The sequence below is a fragment of the Acyrthosiphon pisum genome, chromosome A3 (genome assembly GCF_005508785.2).
Source record: "Acyrthosiphon pisum isolate AL4f chromosome A3, pea_aphid_22Mar2018_4r6ur, whole genome shotgun sequence".
Taxonomy (NCBI): Eukaryota; Metazoa; Arthropoda; class Insecta; order Hemiptera; family Aphididae; genus Acyrthosiphon; species Acyrthosiphon pisum.
The window spans coordinates 780,244-801,564 of NC_042496.1; the positions used below are offsets into that span (position 1 = coordinate 780,244).

The following is a 21,321-nucleotide window of genomic DNA, read 5'->3' on the forward strand; positions in this document are numbered from 1 at the left end:
ACTGTTTTGGGTTAGGTTAGTATGTAAAACATGCGTGTGTTTTCTTAATATATTTTTATAATAAAATTACCCAATGCAATCGCAAACGGTATCTATAATAATTTCCTATAGTTATTTTAATTTCGAAATTAATTTAAATCGACACTACAAATGTTGATATTATCGTATTGTTTTTAAAATGGAATAAAAGTAAACGTTACACCACAGATCATATTCTCAATCCAGAGCCAAATGTGTGGGGAGTTCTACGAAATTTAAATATTAAATTCTCTACATAGCGCGTATGGATATACTGAAATATAAACATATAACTCTGAAGTAAACAGTATTAATAAAAAAAATGTGTATATTACGTAACCGATCAATAAACTGCTCACAATTTTATATAGGGAAAAAATAAACCATTAAATTTATTTGAATAATACTCTTTATTGTACAGTATTAAAGTATATTTAAACTGTAATCGGCAAAGACTGGTAAAATAATGACTATTTGTAGTTTATTACAGTTCGGGGTGGCCCACGCAGACTATTATAAACATTTTTAAAACTACTATAATTATAGGTATCACATATTTTAATTTCTAATTGTTGTAAATTCTATGAAATATTACTCATTATCTTAGTTTGGAGTATAGACATTTATGTATTAAAAGAATGTCCTAAATAAAAGGCAAATATAAATAATATCGAGAAACTACAAGGTAGTACAATATTTTTTTAAAAATAATATTGGTGTTAAGAAATAAGAGGATGTTACTGAGCTATTTGTTTTTACTTTCTGCCTCGCGCGCACCATAGGTAAAACGCATTCATGCAAAATTATTTTTTAAAGATTTTGAATATCTTAAAATAAAGTTCCTCACTACGAAAATAATAAAGAATTATAATATTGTTTAAGTGTTTGGTATATCAATTTGTCCGAATATAGTCTCTAGACATTTTAAATTAATTAAAATTTACAAAAATTTAATTTTAATTTTAGATTCTGAGCGTAGCGAGGAAACTATTGGTTTTTTTTCTTTTTATATCCTGTATACAAAATTTCTACCAGAAGGAGTACTTCGATTTCAACATAATATAGTACCTTATCTTTTGGCAAATTGGATCAAGATGGTACTTTAGAGAGGGCATTTTCCGATTTTCTCAATAGTTATTTAATGCCACGGGAAAAACCAACGAAAAATTACGAAAAAACGCTAAAAATTGGATTTTAATTTCCAACCCTTTATTTATCACCATAGAAACGAATAAAAAATTATAATATTACGTGATAAAATAAATAATAACAATATAAAATATCCAGACTGACAAACCGTCTCCGCTCAGAATCGTTTTTCTTATACAATGATATTTTATCATTGAATTCAAGTCTAATACAACCCATTAAACAAAGACCCACTTGATACCTACTGTACAGCAGAGCGACATCCACTTACCTGCTTTTTTTAAAGTTAAATAATAATAAAATATAAAACCATTTTGCCAAACCCTCAAAAAATAAATATTTAAAGAACTTTATACTCCATGTTTGTAAATGCGTGGTCTTACTCTAAGGGCCGTTTTTACAATTTCTGGTAAAGTGTCGGTTATCGCTAACCGGTTGATAACAGATTTTATTACCGGCAGAATTCCGCCGGTTAAGTGTCGGTTAACTTTAAAAGTACTAAAAAATTATAAAAAAAATTTTAAATGCGTACGGATTTCATCTGCATAATTTGCAGGCGTCCTCTTTAAGCGACTAATGAAGTACTTATTGAGCTTTTTAAAAAAATAGTTTTTTTTTAAAACAAATTTTAGTACATTTTACAATCGAATAGTTTATATGGCAGATAAAAAAATCATACAACCAATTCATTATGATCGATAATTTGAAATAATGTCGATTTGAACAGCTTATGTTCAAACTTCAAAGTACCTACCTATTACCATTGATTAATTATTACATTTTTATACCGTTTTTATACATCAATGTTAATATTTTAAACTATATGTCTTAACGAGTAGTTATTAGAAAAGTAAAAATAATAATTGATTATAAAAACATAATACGACAATAATTATAAACAAATTTCCAAATTATTTACACATTTTAGTTCAACTTATTTTTTACAGAGCATTTTATATTTTTATATTGAAATAATAATATACAAATGACAGAATGTCTTTAAGTATCCGGAATATCTTTTTTTATTTCACTGACCTATTGCTGTTGTGTATACGCTTTCTTGTTATTAATAGCATATATATATGGAAATCTCCAATCAAACATTTTTTTTCTAATAAAGCAAATTCAATGCAGTACTACAGCCCGACATAGTCATATTTTAACCTTTTGACAAACAATGACGTATATACCGGAGATTTATTTAACGTGGGACATTCATTATTCAAAAAGTATTAATGTTTTTGAAAATATTTTGTTTACTTACATAGTTTGTTTTAAGCCGTTACAAAACAACGTTTTTATTAAACATTTATATTTTTTAATATTTTTTTTATCCTTATACTTAATATTTTAAGTTTTTTACGTTTTTTAATTATGATATACAGTTTAAATTTAATCTTCGAGATCAGAATATTTTTCTGAATATTTCGATAAGTACATAAAAATCGAATTTAGGACGAGTTGCTTACGAGTTAAGATGAGCATTGAGAGGGGTGATATAGAGTTGGGTGTTCCCGCAAAATGTTTGTCTACTACTATAAACTCGTATAAACTTTATATACAAATATATTTTATTATATATTTTTTAAATGTTGTTTTAAACAACTGGAACAATATAAAAAATGTTTTCCCAAAAACATTTACGTTTTGAAAAAAATAGTTTTAAAAAAAACGACAAAAAAATCAAACGGTATATATTTTTTAAATTATATTATAGGGTTTTATCTTAAAAACCAACATATTTATTATAATATACACTTAAATAGTAAGTATTTATATGTCATTACTAAAAATATGGTGGATAAAAATTACTTAAAATACGTCATTGGTCCGAGATTTATAATTTTTTTTCGATCCACTCTGATTATTCCAAATTTGCTCCTCAAAATGTTAATGCAATGGTCAAAGTGTTAACCAACTCAAAATAAATTGTGTTTATAATGTGAGCAATTTAGTATTTTTAATTACAAAATAGTTAAACAATATTTTGTATACTTGGAGTATTAAAAAAAATATAGTTTTAATTGATAACCTAATAATATACTTATACTTAAATAAATAAAACCATATATGATATAATCTTACCATGAGGTGGATGTGGAGGTCTTTGAGGTGAATTATAATCTTGTGGCCCACTATAACCTCCATATCCTGGGTACCCATCTACATGACCTGGTCCTGGAGCAGTTGGTGCAGATGGTAAAGAGTCTTGTGAATTAGATCCTGCAGAACCTAATCGTAATTATTCACTTGAATCTCTCATTTTCAACACACTTTGTGTGTCGAACAAGAACACTTACCAGGAGAAGGCACAGATGTTGCTTTAGAACTTTTTTTCTTTGAGGAAGATTCAACTTGATTGATTATAGGTACAGGATCTATGCCACCACGATCAAAGTGACATTCATATGGTAACAAGTTTTTAGTGTAGTGTTTTCTTAGAGTGTAAGCCGCACTTGATGATGCACCAATACCCAACAAACCAGCTACATCCTTCCATATTTTATTTTTTGTTACCTAATAAATTAAAGTTATATTAAGTTCCTAAATGCATTAGCTAATATTACTGGATGGTTATAAGTAGAGATCAGATTTATACGCACTAAACATAAGCCAAACCAAATTTATACAGTTAATAAAGTTATGCATTAAAATTGTGGCAACATCAGGTGACTTAAACTTCATATACTTTATATAATATAACTTTCAAAAGTATTTATCAATGACTACAAACATGACTTGATAACAAAAGTCTTTTTTTACAAGCAAAGTAAAAATCAATTAAAAACAAAATTTGACGAACCTTGCATACCTCCATAAAACCCCCTCGCTCTTTAACATATATATACAATCGGAACAAATCAAGAGGGTTTTTGGAGATAGTAGGACATGTAGAGATTGGTGATCCTCTTTCTTCCATAAAATGAAGCAATTTATCCAACCAAATGCGTCGTTCTGGATTATCATCCATTTCATACAATTTACTCAAGCTGTCATGTTTCTAAAATATAGAACAGTTTGTTTAGTTTTACATAACTCTTTACAAGTTCAGAAAAATATTACCTTTGGTCGATATACATGTTCGTTTTGAGGAGCTATGTGGCTATTAAATACTGGGTTATGTGATGGAGGGCCTCTGGGCCAAGCAGGTGCCATTGGGTCTGGATTTGAATATTCATCATGGGCAGGTGAACACGGTGGTCCCATTATACCACCCATTCCTTGTTGGTACATTATGCTACCACTCATGTTTTCTTTTCTTTTAGGTGTAGTACAATTTGAGTCATCACCAGATGCTAAAAAAAAAAACAAAATTAATAATTATTAGTTTTAAAATAATATTATGACTATCTTAAGAAACATAACCTAATACAACAATTTACCTGCAGAGGCATTTGATAGAGTTGATTGCTGACTTGCATCATCTATAGCAGTACCATCAGGCCCAGTGGTAACGACTGAAGTTACAACACCACTAAGGCTTTGCTGTTGTTGCGAAACTTCATGATCAACTGACATCATCGAAGGATTTGGTGGTGCCATTGAAGGACCAGTATTAGATTGAACTGGTGCTGGTGGACCCATACTATGAGGAGGCATTGAATTTAAATAATTTCCTGGCCCAGAATTAGGTGGGATAGGGCCTGATGTCTGATAGCCTCCAGGACCTTTGTGTTGTTGCTATAAATATAGAAATAAAACAATTTAGTTTAAAAAGGTTTAACAATAATAACATAAAAAAAAACCAGTAATAACAACTAAAGCAAAACATTTTAAGCCACACTTAAAGCATTAGTTTTGTGGTTGTTTGGGTGTTCACCTGTAAGTGTTGCTTGAGGTAGTGTGGATGAGGTGGTGTATGAGGCCTAGGACCAGGTGAGACAGGTGGCGGTGGTCCAGGAGAAGCGCCTTGCTGCATTGGATGCATTTGATGAGCATGTGGATGCATGTGGGGTCCTGGAGGAGGTGGGTGATGAGGATGGTGATGGTGTAATGGGGATTGTGCAGGGGGAGGGTGCTGAATTGGTGGTTGTTGGTGTTGCTGAGACTGTGTTTGTGGTGATTGTTGTTGTTGCTGTTGTTGTTGTTGTTGTTGTTGTTGTTGTTGTTGCTGTTGCTGCTGTTGCTGCTGCTGCTGTGGGGAAGATGATGGGGGAGGTACTTTGGTAGGTGTAGGTGGTTGAACAGGACCACTATGGTGACTATTATTTAATGGAGGTGGTGCTTGTGGTGGACCACTACCAGGCCATCCCTGCAAAGCACATGTTGTGTCACAAAAAGCATTTCATGGAATGTATAAAAAGCCGATACATTACAAAAATACCAGATATTTGTTGTAATTATACAATGTTTAGAAGTGTTCTAAACAATTCTAAACATATTGTTTAATATATTATAAATAAATTAAAAAAACCAAACAGGTTACCCAGTAAAATGTTAAGTATTAGTAACGACAATGACATTAAATATAATATAAGAATGCATTACACAAAACACTTCCCAATTAAAAACTTACTTGATAAGGAGGAAATTGATGAGGCGGGCCATGATGCATCGGCATACCTCTAGGAGAGTATTGTTGTGGAGGACCATTACTATTAGGCGGTGGATACCCTTGATAAGGTAAACCAGGAGGTCTAGCACCATAATTACCTATATAATCAACATAAATCATTAAATACATATAACATTAATATACAAAATATTTATCAATGTTGGTAATATTTTACCAGGAGGTTGTTGAGGGTATGATCCCATAGGCGGAGCAGGTTGTTGTGCAGGATAACCACTATGTGAAGATACAGGTGGAGGGGGGCCATAAGGATTAGGTCCAGGCATTTTATACGGATTTCCTGGTGCTCCGGATGAAGGACCTGTCATATGAGGCATTCCACCGGGTGGTTGTGGGGACGGTTGTTGTTGATATCCTTGTTGTGGCCCCATAGGCGAATGACTCATTCTATTATTTTGAGTAGCTTGCCCTTGGTCAGGCTGCTGTTGGCTGCTTGGTGGCCTAGGCGGCATTGGAATGTTCTGTTGCTGTTGTTGTTGCTGTTGTTGTTGAGGTGGTCCACCACCCGGTGGTGCTGTGACAGCAGGCGACATGGAACGCGAACCTGTAGATCCTGTTGGAGACGGTGATGGCCGCAAAGGAGTGCCACCATTGCCAGCACCGGCACCACAATTGCTGTCATTACTATTTTGACTTGTCAAATCCTGCATAAAAAAATACCGTAGGCGTTATTGACGCGGAAATATATAAATACAAATAGAATCAACAGGTCGGACTTAGACAGTAAAAAGATGCAAAAGGATCATACGGTTAGAAGGGTGAAGAGGAAAGAGGGGTAGGGGGTCAATAAAACATGTGGAGGTTTCGGGGAAGACCTACCGTCTGGCCGGGGTAAAGTACGAACGAAAGAGACGGAACGAGGAAGACAGAAAGAGAAAACATGGTATGTACTATATACACATAAAAGGTATTCCTTCTATATTGCGGTAATTGGAAAAAGAGATGATTGAGCGGAGGGCTGGGGGCACGTGGAAGAGCGCGGGGACAACAAAGTTGTGCACGACGAGACGCGGAGGGTTAGGACCTTTCCGATGACTGGTGGTGGAGAGAAGGGTGAGAGAGAATGACTGAGAACAAGGACCGCGGCAAAAGGGTGGAGGTAACACGCTATTCTCCGACACATATATTTACGCACACACACACAAACACACACATATACATATATATATTTTATATGTGTGTATACAAAGAGTGTACACAAACAGATGATAAGGACACCGGTAAGAGACGGAACAGGGGATTGGTAGAGGGGAAGAGGCACGTGTGATGCCATTCATAACATGGACAGACCACACCAGTTATTTCACCATCATTGCCAGTTTTCAATATAAATCAAATAGGTTGTACGTTGTTACATCTTCGCAATGTGTAAACGGTTGTGGCTTCCTTTTTTTTCAATAGAATGGGGTCAAAAACCGACCATGACCTTTTGGGACTTATCAATCACTGTGCATTTTTAGCAATGAAAACAACGGAAAGGGAAAGTACCTAACAAACGTATTGTTAACAACGACCGTTTAAATCTTAATAAATCGAGTGGCATTATTTAAAATATCATAGTACAATAATCAGAGAAAGAAACGTACGAGTAGTAAGTACGACTTATGTTTTAAATATAACGTCCCACCAAGGCACCAAATAATAAAAATGCCAAAACCTTCCCATAACACTGCGAAAAATAAAGATACCTACGAAATTATAGAATTTGAGTCTGATAAAAAAAAACAAATGTGTCGCTCCGCTGAATAGGTTTCAAATGTATCATTGAGTAGATCGCTGTAATGTATGTGTTAAAGTTTAATTCAATGATAAATCATTGACTACGAAAAATGAATCTTAGTGGAAATGGTGTGACGGTCTATTTTATTTCTAAGGATATTTTTTATTTATTAAATTATAATTTATTTATTTATTTATTAAGTTAACGGTATATATTGAACTAAATTTTTCAAAAAACAGCATAATGTAACACAATAATAATTATAATATTTTATCTTGTATTATTGTTATTAACTTAAATGTCAATAACGACATATACCTTAGAACGGTGTAAATAAGATCAAGGTATAGCTTAAAATTATTCAAATACTGTAATGGTCTATTGACTATTATACTATATCTAATGCAGAAAAGTTCTTATTATACAATACAATTATAACTAAAATCATTACTTCTTGTTTAAATATCTAGATTATACAATCTACAGTTACAGATTGTTTGATTCTTATAAGTACAAAAATAAAATATATATCTCCATTCATCAAAATTAACTTCCAATGTTATATAAAAAATTCTGTATATATAATTTTGATATTTCAAGATAGGCTCTAAGAACCTATGAAAAACCTTCTATTAAATTTTCAAAGCTTTTAACTGAGTAAAAAATTATCAATATAAATCTAGTCTTCACAATTTCAAATGTCAATAAATAGGTAAAAAATATTTAGAAAACTATATCATGTGTTTAATAATTACAACAAAATAAAATCTATTTGATCAAAAACATACGTTGTCTAAATTTCTCCGTTTTTATCATTTTTTTTTTAGGGTTACCTGATGTTTTAAAAATTGGGTATTGAGATTTTCATTTTTTACTTCTAAAACCAATAAGTAGATTACATTCTCTATCAGCCACCACCCTCAAAGATGGAAATTGAAGCGTATTGAATACGTATTGAATGCAAACGTGATAACACAAAAATAATTTTTAAAATACATCATTGTCAGCCAGATGGGTACACACTCAAAATCTAAGATTAGATTTTCTAGTTTAGTGTCGTTTAATATTTAAAATAGTATATAAATACAAGATATAAACCTATGATAGTAGCTAGATTTATACGAGATTTAAGATAGAATACAGTATATACAGTAGCTAAACACAAAATAGCATTATATGATATTATAAAAATGTATCAACATTTTTTTTTTGGTACTTCCGGGCTATCTTGACTACCATAGGTGTCCGAAATATTTCCAAGACTACCTATTATGATCATCCAGGTTATCTCTACGACCGCAATTTATACAAAGTATATATTCGTATTGTATTGTTGACGTTTAATAATTATATATATTATAGCAGTAATTCTATTACTAGTAACTGAGTTATAAGTAATACCTAACTTATAAGGAATAATTAATAATACTAAAAACAGTTTACAGATGTAAGCATATTTCATGAATCGATATTAATCTCTATAGGTACTGTTTTCTGATATGTTAATTGCAATGTTTTATTAAGTAGTTATAACATATTTGCCAACTAAGTGATTTTCGATACAACATTTCTCGTGGGTTTTGATTATAATGAAGCTCTAGTAGTTGCATCAAGTCTTGAAACAAGTACGGTGCGGCGAGAAGTCACGATGAAAAATATCGATTATAACCTTTTGCTGTACCTACTTTGATCGCAATAGTACTATGCTGCGAGACAATACAAAAATTACAGACCCATTTAAATTTAGTCATTGATTCTTCGAATAAATAATTTTATTAAACCGATTACTGATACTAAAATTTAAAAATACATATATATTATCAATAATTAATATTATTTGTATAAAAATATTATTAAAAACTACAATAATTTGATGATTTTCTATAAAAAGAAAAAGCATTTGTGAAGTATAATAGATAAGTACAACAAAGTAGATTGCCACGAAGTCGATGGCATTGTTGTATTGATATATATTGTGTCTCTTTATTGATCCCAACGCGGGCGGTAAAAGCATGAGCGCAGAATGAAGGCCGCAGCCGGTTTAGTTTACGCGGAGACTTTTTTATTGTTAAGTCCAATATTACTTTTTGATAAAACTTGTAAATTTTAGAATGAATATAATTCCTAAATAACTAAATATAATATTACATTACGTTTAAATATTATATTATATGGCTTGAAATAAATAAACTAAAATTGAATGAAAGCAAAACAATTCACTATATAAAATAAATATTACTCAATAAAAAAAAAAAATGTACTTGTACTTATTTGAAATCTATATCGTTGATATTATAATTTTAATGATGGAATACGTGTCTTGTTGGTGAGCGAGTGATGGTAGTTGTTCCAGTCAACACAATATCATCGTATTTGTTTTTTTTAATTAGAAAATATTATATTTGAATAATTGATTACTTAATAATCGTATGAAATGATTTAGCAAGTACTCAGTATAATAATTAATTAAAATATGTTTTGCAAACGATTAAAATTACAGAATAATTATGGAAACAAATTTTATTTCAGTTACAATCCTTAGTAATCCACCCGTTAAAATGGCATAATTGATCCAGAGTTAATGGGAAACGTTAACAATTGATCCGTATAATACAATTCCTCGGTAGAAATTCAAAAATATAGGTACACGTGCATAAACAAAGAGTATCCCATTCGTACACATACTGCTGATGATATGTTATTTTTGTTAGGTAAAAAAGAAACGAATAGTATAAAAATAATAAAAAAAACACAGCGCGCAGAGGCGATGGATGCATCATTAGTGCACGAATCATTAACAGTTAAGACATTTGGCAAAAAAAGTATCATAGTATACTCTATAGGTAATATAGAACTATAGCAGTAGTAAATAGTAATAGTAGTAAGTAACGGCAGTAATAATGTTAAATGGCTCTTTTGCTAATGTAATACTATCGACACGGGGTCGCGAACAACGTGGGCGGGGAACGGGTGTAGAGGGAAAACGATAAAAAGGGTTAGGAGATGACCTCACCCTTAAAATACAACGGTACAGATAGAGGACGACAACGGTGTCGTCGACAAAGGCACTGGGCGAGGCGAGGGGTATGCGATACTAACACGACGGAGCGGAGGGGCAACCTGTCGGATGAAAGGCTGGGAAAGTGATTACGCGCGTATATACGCCGCCGCCGCCGCCGCAGTGCCGTAGAGAACCTATCCATCCAACCGTCATAATAACTTTGTATATTATTTTCGACTCTCCGACGGCCTCGAGCGGAAGAAAGAAAGACGGAAAATGATAATGAAATAAAAAAATAATACATGACAACGGTCAACGAAGACGACGACGGATGAGTGAGTCAGCTTGAGAGGGGGAAAATAATGCGGAGAGGGGAGACCCGCATTCAAGTACACATATTAAGCGGCGCGCACGTTGGAAAAAAACCAACAAAGATAAGCACGCACACACAAACAATATTCCGGTTATCATGCGGCGGCCGGTTCGGCTCTACCGATCCCCCGAAATTACAACGTCGGCGACGGTTACACACAAGCTCGCGACGCGCGCAGTGTTGCCAACCGGCGAGCGGTCAAAAAGGAAAACCGCCGTGGGTATACGGCGACGCAATGCATGCAGACCGTACCGAAAAAACCATGGGGACGACTTAGGGCGCGGAAAATCGAAATTTTAGTTCCGGCCGTTCACGATGGCCACGTAGCGACGTCTACGGACACAAGTCGAAACGTCTCGGTTGCTCGCCAGACCAGCCGAACAAAGGTCCCTCCAAACATATTATATTGTGCGTCAACAGACGTGCACACCGTCGTCGTAATTATTATTATAACTATTGTTATATTATGTAGGTATATAATAATATATTATATTATATTTATAACGATAGCCACGACAGTGTACTCTCCTATTCGCCGCCCGTCACACAGGCATACACCGTCAATCTACAACGACGACGGCGGCGGCGATGACGACGACTACTACCAATCATACAACTACTACTACTACTACTACTACTACTACTACTACTACTACTACTACTACTATTACCACCACCACCTAATCCCCCACCAACCCCACTACTACGTCGACGCTGAGGCCCAAGAGCGGGAGCGCGCGCGCAAAACACGGCGAGCCCGTAGCCCGAATAGAACATCGGCGGCGGCCGTAATAAACAACGTACGGATAACGCGCGCTCGGCGCTATTACGGCGGACGGTGGATACCAGAATTGGGGAAGTGGGGTGGCGGTAGGAGACCGACGGAGGGGCCTGCCCGCCGCATGGCGTTGGCGGGAAGTGACGGGGTCGGCGGGCCGTGGAGGGCGGGAGCGCGCGCTGACTGGAACTCGAGTCGAGTGTGCTGCTAGCAGCAACGTTCGTGCTCGGGTACGACGTGGCGGGGCATTGGGGTAACGGCGCAAATAATGGATGCTCGGGACGCCGAGCCGACCGCCGACCGAGCCCAGGCCGCTGGTAACGTGTATTTAATACGTGGTACACACGCCGTACACTACAACAACGATACGCATTCTTTGCACATGATATAATAATAATATATTGCTTGGTGTGTGTGGCTATTCGTTGTTGTCGTCGTCGTCGTAGATTGCGGCGACAACGACGACGGCGTGCGCGCCCAACCCGACTACGACGACGATCCCGGGTTATAGCCTGCTTGCTTGCTGCTATATTATACACGCACTACATACAAGAGAACGTGTGTGCATTCATCGCGCCGACAATAATTATTATTATTTATTTTTGTATATAATATAAAAGAAAAAAAAATGTTTTATTTCGTACCGCCGCACCAACGGTAGAAACCGGATTGCTGCCGATCATGAATGTGCATCGTGCGTATGCGGTACACGCTACTTAGACATAACTGTTTACGCCCCCCCCAACCCCGAGAAGAGCAAGCGTAAAAAAATGCGCCTTTTTCGTGTATGCCCGGGCGACCTACTCATAATTATTTTCCGTCCGTTTATCTGCTGCGGTCGCTGCTGCATTGGCTATCGTTTTTCGCCTATTATTTCTCTCTTATACCCTTATCAAATGTCAACACAGCGGCGGCTGGGCACAAAAAAAAAAGATGCAGACATGCGTTTAATGAATAAAAGTTATTTTGTACACGATAAACGCCGAAAATCGTTAGACGTCACATTTTTACAGTGAACGGAACGGCATCGAAAATACAACCGTATTCTGTTTAAAAGAAAATTTAAAATTATTTTCAGTAATTTTCCGTAAAATTGGGATGCTTATTGCTTTTATGATTCCACATGGTCACATTGCTTATTGCTCAATAACAACAGAAATTAATTAAACGTAAAAAAAAACGGTTGGCGTTTCGCTAATATTGCCATTACTACGGGATCATTTATTTTGTAGTTTGGTGTCCTTCAATAGGTATTTAGAAAGCCGGGTTGTAACAAACGCATTTATATGAAAATAATTCATATACCTATATATATGAACATTATATTATATTTAGAATAAAATAAAAATTTAATATTGTAGCTAAAAGGGGTTTAATACAGTGTGATTAAAATTAAACGCAACGATCAAATACTTTCGGCATTTGTATAGCTGACTAAATAGGAACCAGTTAATTTATTCTACACTTTACATCCTAAAATGCAAGAATAATATAATAATTATTATTATTTAAAGGAGAAAAATCTACAAAACCTGTCGTACTGCACATAATGTAGTGTTCCCAAACCAGTTGTTATCGCATTTTTAAAGGCCACGACCTATATACTTGGTTCAATGTACCGTTTGTCCAGAAAAGTTGGATAAATCCATTATCCATAGCTATAGTTTGATAAACTTTATTGGTTTTTTAGAACAATCTTGATTTTTAAAATATAAAACGTAAAAAGTATAATTTAATAATAATCACAATATTTGTAAATCTAATCTAAATTTAATGTTTAGTTCTGTTTAATAGCCAATGGAAGAAATTATTAACTATAATCAGCAAATACTAATATACAAAAATACAAATACAAAACAGTTTCATGCTCATGACATGTTTCTGATCTCCTCTCATAAGCTGTAACACGTAATCGAATGTCATAATATATATTATAGGAAACACATGACGTGTCCAACAAATATATCCTGTAGGTCTGAACGCGGCTTTAAGTTAATGTTTATTTCTGAATTTTTATTTTTATTTTTAATTTTACTTTAGCCGATGAAGCAGCGACTAATAATACATTTTTTTTCATTTTTTATTATAACTAAAACAAACATGTTTAATGTCCATAGAACATCGTACAATACATTTCAAACACAAAAAAACCAATTATAATCTGTTTAACTAAGTTAGTCAACCGATGTTTTCGTAGTCAACAATTTGAAAGTAGGTAATACAATTTCGACGTATTAAAACAAAAGAAAGTACATTCCAAGAAAAGAATATCTTGGGCAGTTGGGCTGCATCATTAAGATATATCTAGAAAAATTGTGTTATAATAAACTAAACTTGAAACGTTTTACTTTGTATGCATATTATTATCACAGTCGTTTTACGAACAAACCGGTTGCCATTTAAATTTGTTTGAAAAAACCATTTTGAATACACGAACACAATAGGATAAAAAAAAAAGGTCTTATATACATTTAGTCAACATTCTGCTGACGAGACTTGATAGTGCTTCAATTTAATTTTTTTACGTATGTGATTTTAGACAATGACATTCCAATAATAAAAATAAAAACTTAATTGTAGCTGTAAGTGTTAAATTGTAATTTTGTTAATTGACTTTTTAATAATCTAATTACGATGGGGCAATTACATTTTGTACCTCCGGCGTTAGCACATCCGAGCCGCGTAATAGATTGTTATTATTCCCGCTGCAGAAAAGCGTCCCAGGCCATAATTCACCGTTACGCACACACACACACACACACACAGAGACACACACTCCATTTGAATCTGACCAGTGGTGTTAACGTTTTGTATTATCATAACACAGGTGTTGTTAGAAAACAGAAACGAAAAAACGGTTGTTAATTTCCAATAAAATATCAAATAACTCACCGGATGAACCTGCGGCGGTGACTGGTGAGGTGGTTGCTGCTGCTGCTGCTGCTGCTGAGGCTGTGGCGGCGGCGTCGGCGACGAGTGTTGCTGGGCATTTTGGCCCTGCGGCACGGGAGGCAAAGCGGGTGGGCTCGCCGACGCCGGCGACGACGTCGTCTGTCCCAGAACGGCGTGAGGTTGTTGGGGCGGTTGCGGAGGAAGTTGGGGCTGCTGCTGCTGTGGTTGTTGCTGCTGCTGAGGTTGCTGCTGCTGCTGGCGATCAACCGGCGGCTGCTGGTTCGGGTAGCTGCCATAAGGTACCTGCAGTAAAAACGGTATCCATGGTTAACACTCAATTTATGCCCGGCCATGCTTGTGCACTGTGCACATACTATAAGATAGTACACAACAGTAGTAACAGAAATAGAAGTAGTAGTAGCGTAGTAATGGTGGTAGTAGTAGTAGTAATCATAGTAGATCGAGTAGTAAAACGACGGTAATGAATAGTAGTAATTGTATGGTATATGTTATAGTAAACACTAAACACCGTGATCACGTCCGAGTACAGACTAATAATAGTAATAGTGATGATGATGATGATGATGATGATAATAATAATAATAATAACGAACACAGGTCGTATGTGTATTGAAAGTAAGAGTAGACGATCCCGAGGGTTTTGGGGTTTTGCCGTTTATTGTGGTATATCATTTCGGGGCCGACGGGAAAACATTTCACGGAAGTCAAGGTCGTGATGGGTGGCGGCAGCTACCGACTATGCGGCGAGGAGAGGATCAGCTGTGTGAGTGATAATGCCACACCGCCCGCCCGCCGACGTGTACGACCATTACCATTCTATTTGAAGTCGACTGGGCGACGAAAAAACTATAACGCACAGGTCAATGACGTTTACTCGTAAAGAGCAGTTTTTATTTATATTTTATAAATAACCCGGAAATACTATAAATCTTTGTTGTTGTATTATTGTTGTTATTATTATTATTACTATTATCATTATTATTGTCTGGATGATCGGCGTAACGTGTCTCTCAGTTGATTTGGCCCATTCCCAGAATAATTCTTGAATCAGAGTGATATATTTTAACGTACCCGTAAATAAAAACAACTATAATATGGATCTAGGTCAATCCCTCCCTCCCGGCAACGGTGTTGGTATTGTTTACACGTTTAATCGTAACAACGATAATTACCTGTTGATGAGGCGGCGGCTGCTGCGATTGCTGCTGCTGAGACGGTGGCCCCGGCGGATACTGATGATGTAGAGGCGGTACCCGATGGTGCTGCTGATATCCGGTGGGCGAAGACGGTGGTGGTGGATAATGAGTCTGGTGGCCAGGCGATGGTGGAGGGGTAGGTCCTCTGGGATTCGCCTGCAGAGCAAAAACAAAACTTTTAGACGTACTGCGAAAAAGATCGACGAATTCGAAAGAAAAAATCGACCTTGAAGGTATACGGGGTCAACAGCCGACAACGAACACAAAGAGAGTGAGAGAGAATGACCGATACGGGGTGAGATGTGAGAGGGATGCGGAAAAAGTAAACAGGGGCAAAAAGGATTTATGTGCAGGTAGGCACACACAGCAGACTACTATATATTGTATGTATATTTTATATATAATATATACTACTACGATTACTATTACTATACACAATAAATGTGGCAACGGCGATGCCGAAGCGGAGGGTAGTGTTAAAAAGTTTTGCACAATGCATGTTTGTGTGGTTGGCGCGAAACCTGTTATAGACGGGGTAGTGGTGGTAACGGAGACGACGTTTGGAATCGTGAAAGAATGTGTATAGGGTGGGTGTGAGAAACCGGGGACAGGGGGGTCGCCGAGCGACGCAATAGTGGCGGGTATCACATCGATCGTGGTGGTTGGGAACATTTAAGGGTTGTAAAATTACGAAGCCGCAAAACTGTGGATTCTGTCCGTGATAATGACGTTCCTTTCATTCATGAATCACGAGCACGTCGTCGCGCTAGACGATGCGGAAAAGGTGACCCTAATGGTTCCAATGTAAAATAATTAATGACCCATTATCGTGACTGTATGTGTATTTGTCCGCGTGTGCACGAGTATACGCACGCGCACGCACATACCTAACTCAATTATGGGTACAGACCACGTGGTGTATACGACGACTATAAATCCAAAAACAGCCGTATCGTATCGAACAATACAAATAAAAACAAACGTTTTTCATCAAAATAATTATATTACTCTAGTTCACTGGGTACTTGGTATTACTCGATATCATTAGTACGGTGTCCTAACAAGATATAAAAGTATAAAACCAACGAGAAAATCGTTACAGAAATTTTTACTTATAACTCAATTAATGTGTTATTACTTATAGCTTATTTTGTTTTAATGTTACACAGCGAAAAACATGAAAACATAATAAAGAATCATACATTTAAACTCGAAGTTCTAGATCATATTTCATTAAATCCATTTGTTAGTTTTTTTCAATTTATACCTATAATTTAATCTATATTTTGAAAAGTATTCTACATTTAATCAAATTACAGAAACTTTCATGTTGCCATACAAATGAAGAATAAAATATAAATTGAGAATTTAATTATGTTTTTTGTTATAATATTATAAGTTATAACTGCATTATATCTAATAAATTATAATTTATAATTCTAATTGAAAAGTATTTTACTCACTCCAGCCTCTTTATTATTATATACTTTTTATGCAGGTTTTATTCGAACCAATAATAGTGCCGGCCTTTTATAATATTAACTCAGTAAAAAGAAAAAAATCTGAAAGTAATTGGTAAGTGTTCAAAGTTAATTATATGGTTAGGTAAACCATATCCGAGACCATAATATCAATTCAATAGATCAAATCAAGCACAAAAAAATTTAAACGTTAAATTCTCAGTAATCTAAACTGTTGAACAACTTAAAAGCCAATAACTGAGATGATATAAATTAAGAACGATAATAACAATGCAGTAAAACAAACAATTGACATAATATTATTTATCTACTATAGATAAACAGAGTTCGAATTTAGGCATTGTGCAACGAATCGAAAGAGAATAGATTTCGCGCGTCTTTTGTGGACCTTAAACCGACACTCGCACATAATGTAATAAAATATAATAGTCTTCGGTTTTATAACATCCACACTCAGGTAATAGACAGTTAATCACATTACGATAACTGACTATTAACACGAGTACGGTGTACAAAAGCGAATACAAACAGGCGTTATCGTATTGTTTTCCCCAGGAAAACTAAGCCCGCGTGTACTAGTGTACACAACAACTAACACAAATCTAACGTCACTATCGTAAATTTTAGAAAAACACAATGATTTTCCATTGCAATACAAAATAATATAATAAGAGTGAGCACAGAGTAGTCGGGACTTAGGATAGGATGTCAACCTCTCTGTGAACATTATTTTAAGTCTATACAAATTGGTAATAGACGCAAAGGTTTTTCATCAAATTAAACAATACTGTATACCTATGGTTTATATTTTCCACTATTTGATGTAACGGGTTATCCATACAGTTTACACGGAATACAGTGACAGTATAATAGTAAGTAAGTACCTTTAGATTTTAATATGTAAAACAATAACGTAGTTACGTATATTATATAACATTGTACCAGTTATAAATTATAATATTTTTTACTAATTATTAATTCCATGGTCACTTTACATGGTGTATAATATAAGACTACTTACAAATTATACATTGTATCATATCATATTGTAAATTTGTAAAGATAACATTTTTTAAATTAGTTGGTGATTAAAAAAAATTGTTACCACCTGTCGGTTAGAAGTTGGAACCGAAATTAATTTGAATTCTTATACTATTTATGTCTATCCATCAATAAACGCACGTTTATGCACGCACACCACAGACATATTGTTATATACAAGACAGGAAAAGAGTAGGCGTCGAAGCGACTACGACACTTCACGGGCAGTGACGAAGACGACGCGATTTTATGGACGAGACACTACGCGTGGATACTATGTACAACGACAACGATTTGTCGTCGTATAATGCCGATACATCACGCACGGACGCGCACTGTGCGATTCCCGGCCGCGGATAGTTTTACAAACAACAAACAAACGATCGCGATACATACCAATACCGTACACACGTATATTCCATATTATAATAAACGTGATGTACGTAAACACAAACGATTTACGATGTTGTCAGTGGTAAGGCGGTGGCGGCGGGGCAGGAGGCGCTGCCCGTCCTTTTGCATCCGTTTTTACGACAGTCGTGCGACGCGGCGTTATATACTCTCCAACAGTTGTACACACTAACACACACACGTTTACACACACCGCTTAGTATCATTATTACTATTATTATAATGTACGTGTATCAATTATGTCTAAAAATAAAATAAAACGTGGGCCCAAAATATTCCGTGTGACGTGTGTTTTTATCTGAATGTATTTACACTCGCCAATGCGATCGCGCACGCGTGTGTGTGTGGGTGTGTGTGTGTGTGTGTGTGTGTATGCGCGGTGTGTTGTTGGGTAAGGGCATGGGCGCGTACATAATGCGTGTGCGGTGTACAATAAACAAACCCATTCTCTCCTCACCGCACTCTCTCACACCGTCGTGTCGTACACACACGTGTGTATATATGTTATATATATAACATATATATATACTTATATACATAAATACTCATTCACTCGTTCTTTGTATGTATATATGTATATTATAATCTGGGTTAATAAACTAGGCTTGCGGTACACACGGAGAATCAGAAATGATAGATGTGCATTTCCGCAATCGCTGTCACCGATAAAGGCCGCAGGGGACTTCTACTACTACTACTACTACTACTACTACTTACAAACAGTCAATGACCTATATAAAATACGTACGATATGTACCAATAATGCGTGTACTGTAACACCGGGCCTATGTAAGGAGAATATTATAATAAGGCACCGGTCACGCGACGGATATAACAGCATTAATATTTGTAATTAAATAACGATTTGGTCGTCTGCTCTTTATCGGTTGACTATGTATATTTTACTACTGCGGACCAGTAGGGACGTGATCTATTTGTTACACTCATATTCAGTTACGATTGTTTATGATTTTTAAGTAAAATTGTTTACATTTTTAGATTCAATCTTGTTGCGGACCAAAAAGAAAATAATACAGTCGTGAAGTATTAACCACTATACTTTGTTCAGTTAATACTTGATACACAAAAAGAAAATAAGCAAATTCGGATGCTCTGTTATAACACGACTGACAACGATGGAAAAAATAGACAACTGCTTACTGAGGCTCAAGACTATCCATACAGCGAATTCCTAATAACAACCGTTCACATAGTTACATTATTTTCATGTATAATGTACATCAGCAACTACATACACTTAGTATTTAAATAATATACAGGGTTCAGAACAACATTCACGAATAAAACAAATTCTAACCTTTTAGCTCAACAATTTAAAAAATAAAGTTCCGAAGGTCTATTTCCACAGCTAACCGCTGTCTTCACCACAAACGACGACAGAAATTATGCGGTTTCTATGACGAGTCATACAGACTGCTGAGTAATATTTTGTAAAACCCATGAAGTCGTTAACGAGAACGTGGCGATTGTTTTAAAATTATTGTCATTATCAATAACGAGGAATATTATTATACAAACCGTAGGTTAGGAGCCTTAGACTAATCACCTTCACTGATGACATCACTATCGCGATGTTATAATGACGTATATATCGCACTGAATAATATACTATATACCTACATAGATAATATAAGTTGTAGATAACATGCCAATAACCTATCAATATACAATGTTATTCAAGGTCCGCCGACACCGGCCGACCAACTGCTTATGACGACACATCGATGATAATTATTACGGTTACCCAGAACGGATCACGGATCCCCGATGAAAAATTAAACGTCACACTAATTAAATGACGTTTAAAAGAAAATTATCTTATAATATATGTTATATATTTACTGTTAGACTAAGGACAGGTACCTATAAGGATATAGGATACAATAATATAATATAATCAAAGAATTTGGCGTTTATAAAATATATACCAATCATCGCCAATAGTATTCATTATTTTTATTTATTACAACTATTATCATCAGCTTCACACGACACGAGACCATTACATCAAACTATACATTATTATTATTTGTTGTAACTGTAACCCAAGAATATTTGAATTATTTAAGCTCATTATAATATATTGTTATCTCAATAAACCAAAACCAAAACCAAAAGACAACAATAGCGTCAAAAATGTAATTTCATAATACCTATTACGTTATTATGATTTCTTGTATGATAATTTTGAATAAAATATAGAAAAGTTAATGATTAAAATACAATTTGGTACTATACAGCATAAAATCAAGAAACTTAACTACCAAACAAATATAATTTAAAATACACAATTTGAATTCTGTTTCAATAAGTGGCCATAATTTAAAAAAAATAAAACGTAGAGTACCCATGAGAATTAATTAAAATAGTTCCTAATTATATATTAATAATTAACATAAAATTACTAATTGACTTATAATTTTGAAATTATTAACTTGAGTTAATTATAAAAGAATACGTTTTAATGAGGGTAACACAACAATGTTTACGTAAAAAATGTGAAGCACGTATCTAAACTGAGAAATTTAGATTCTGAGCGGAGCGATGAATGTATTGATATTACAAAGTTGTAATAGTTTTATTTTTTTTATTTTTTGTCTCACCGTTTTGGGCAGTAACCTGCTTTGATTTTCTTTAACAGTATCT

The 21,321-nt window shown here is 34.9% G+C and overlaps 1 protein-coding gene across 4 annotated transcripts in view; it reads right to left on the bottom strand.

Annotated features, from left to right (window-relative positions):
- The window catches only part of LOC100165557 (trithorax group protein osa), a 35,837-nt gene that overhangs the window by 5,984 nt on the left and 8,532 nt on the right, over positions 1-21,321 (bottom strand). The window contains exons 2-11 of one of the 4 annotated variants that reach the window (XM_001946548.5): positions 15,698-15,877; positions 14,505-14,807; positions 5,898-6,384; positions 5,684-5,820; positions 4,988-5,419; positions 4,551-4,848; positions 4,231-4,463; positions 3,971-4,168; positions 3,468-3,684; positions 3,253-3,399 (exon numbers count right to left, since the gene is read on the bottom strand). In XM_001946548.5, the coding sequence (XP_001946583.2) occupies positions 3,253-3,399; positions 3,468-3,684; positions 3,971-4,168; positions 4,231-4,463; positions 4,551-4,848; positions 4,988-5,419; positions 5,684-5,820; positions 5,898-6,384; positions 14,505-14,807; positions 15,698-15,877 (2,632 nt within the window). The remainder of the gene's footprint in view (positions 1-3,252; positions 3,400-3,467; positions 3,685-3,970; positions 4,169-4,230; positions 4,464-4,550; positions 4,849-4,987; positions 5,420-5,683; positions 5,821-5,897; positions 6,385-14,504; positions 14,808-15,697; positions 15,878-21,321) is intronic. The other 3 variants (XM_008190386.3, XM_016808834.2, XM_016808835.2) reach the window with 3 other exon arrangements.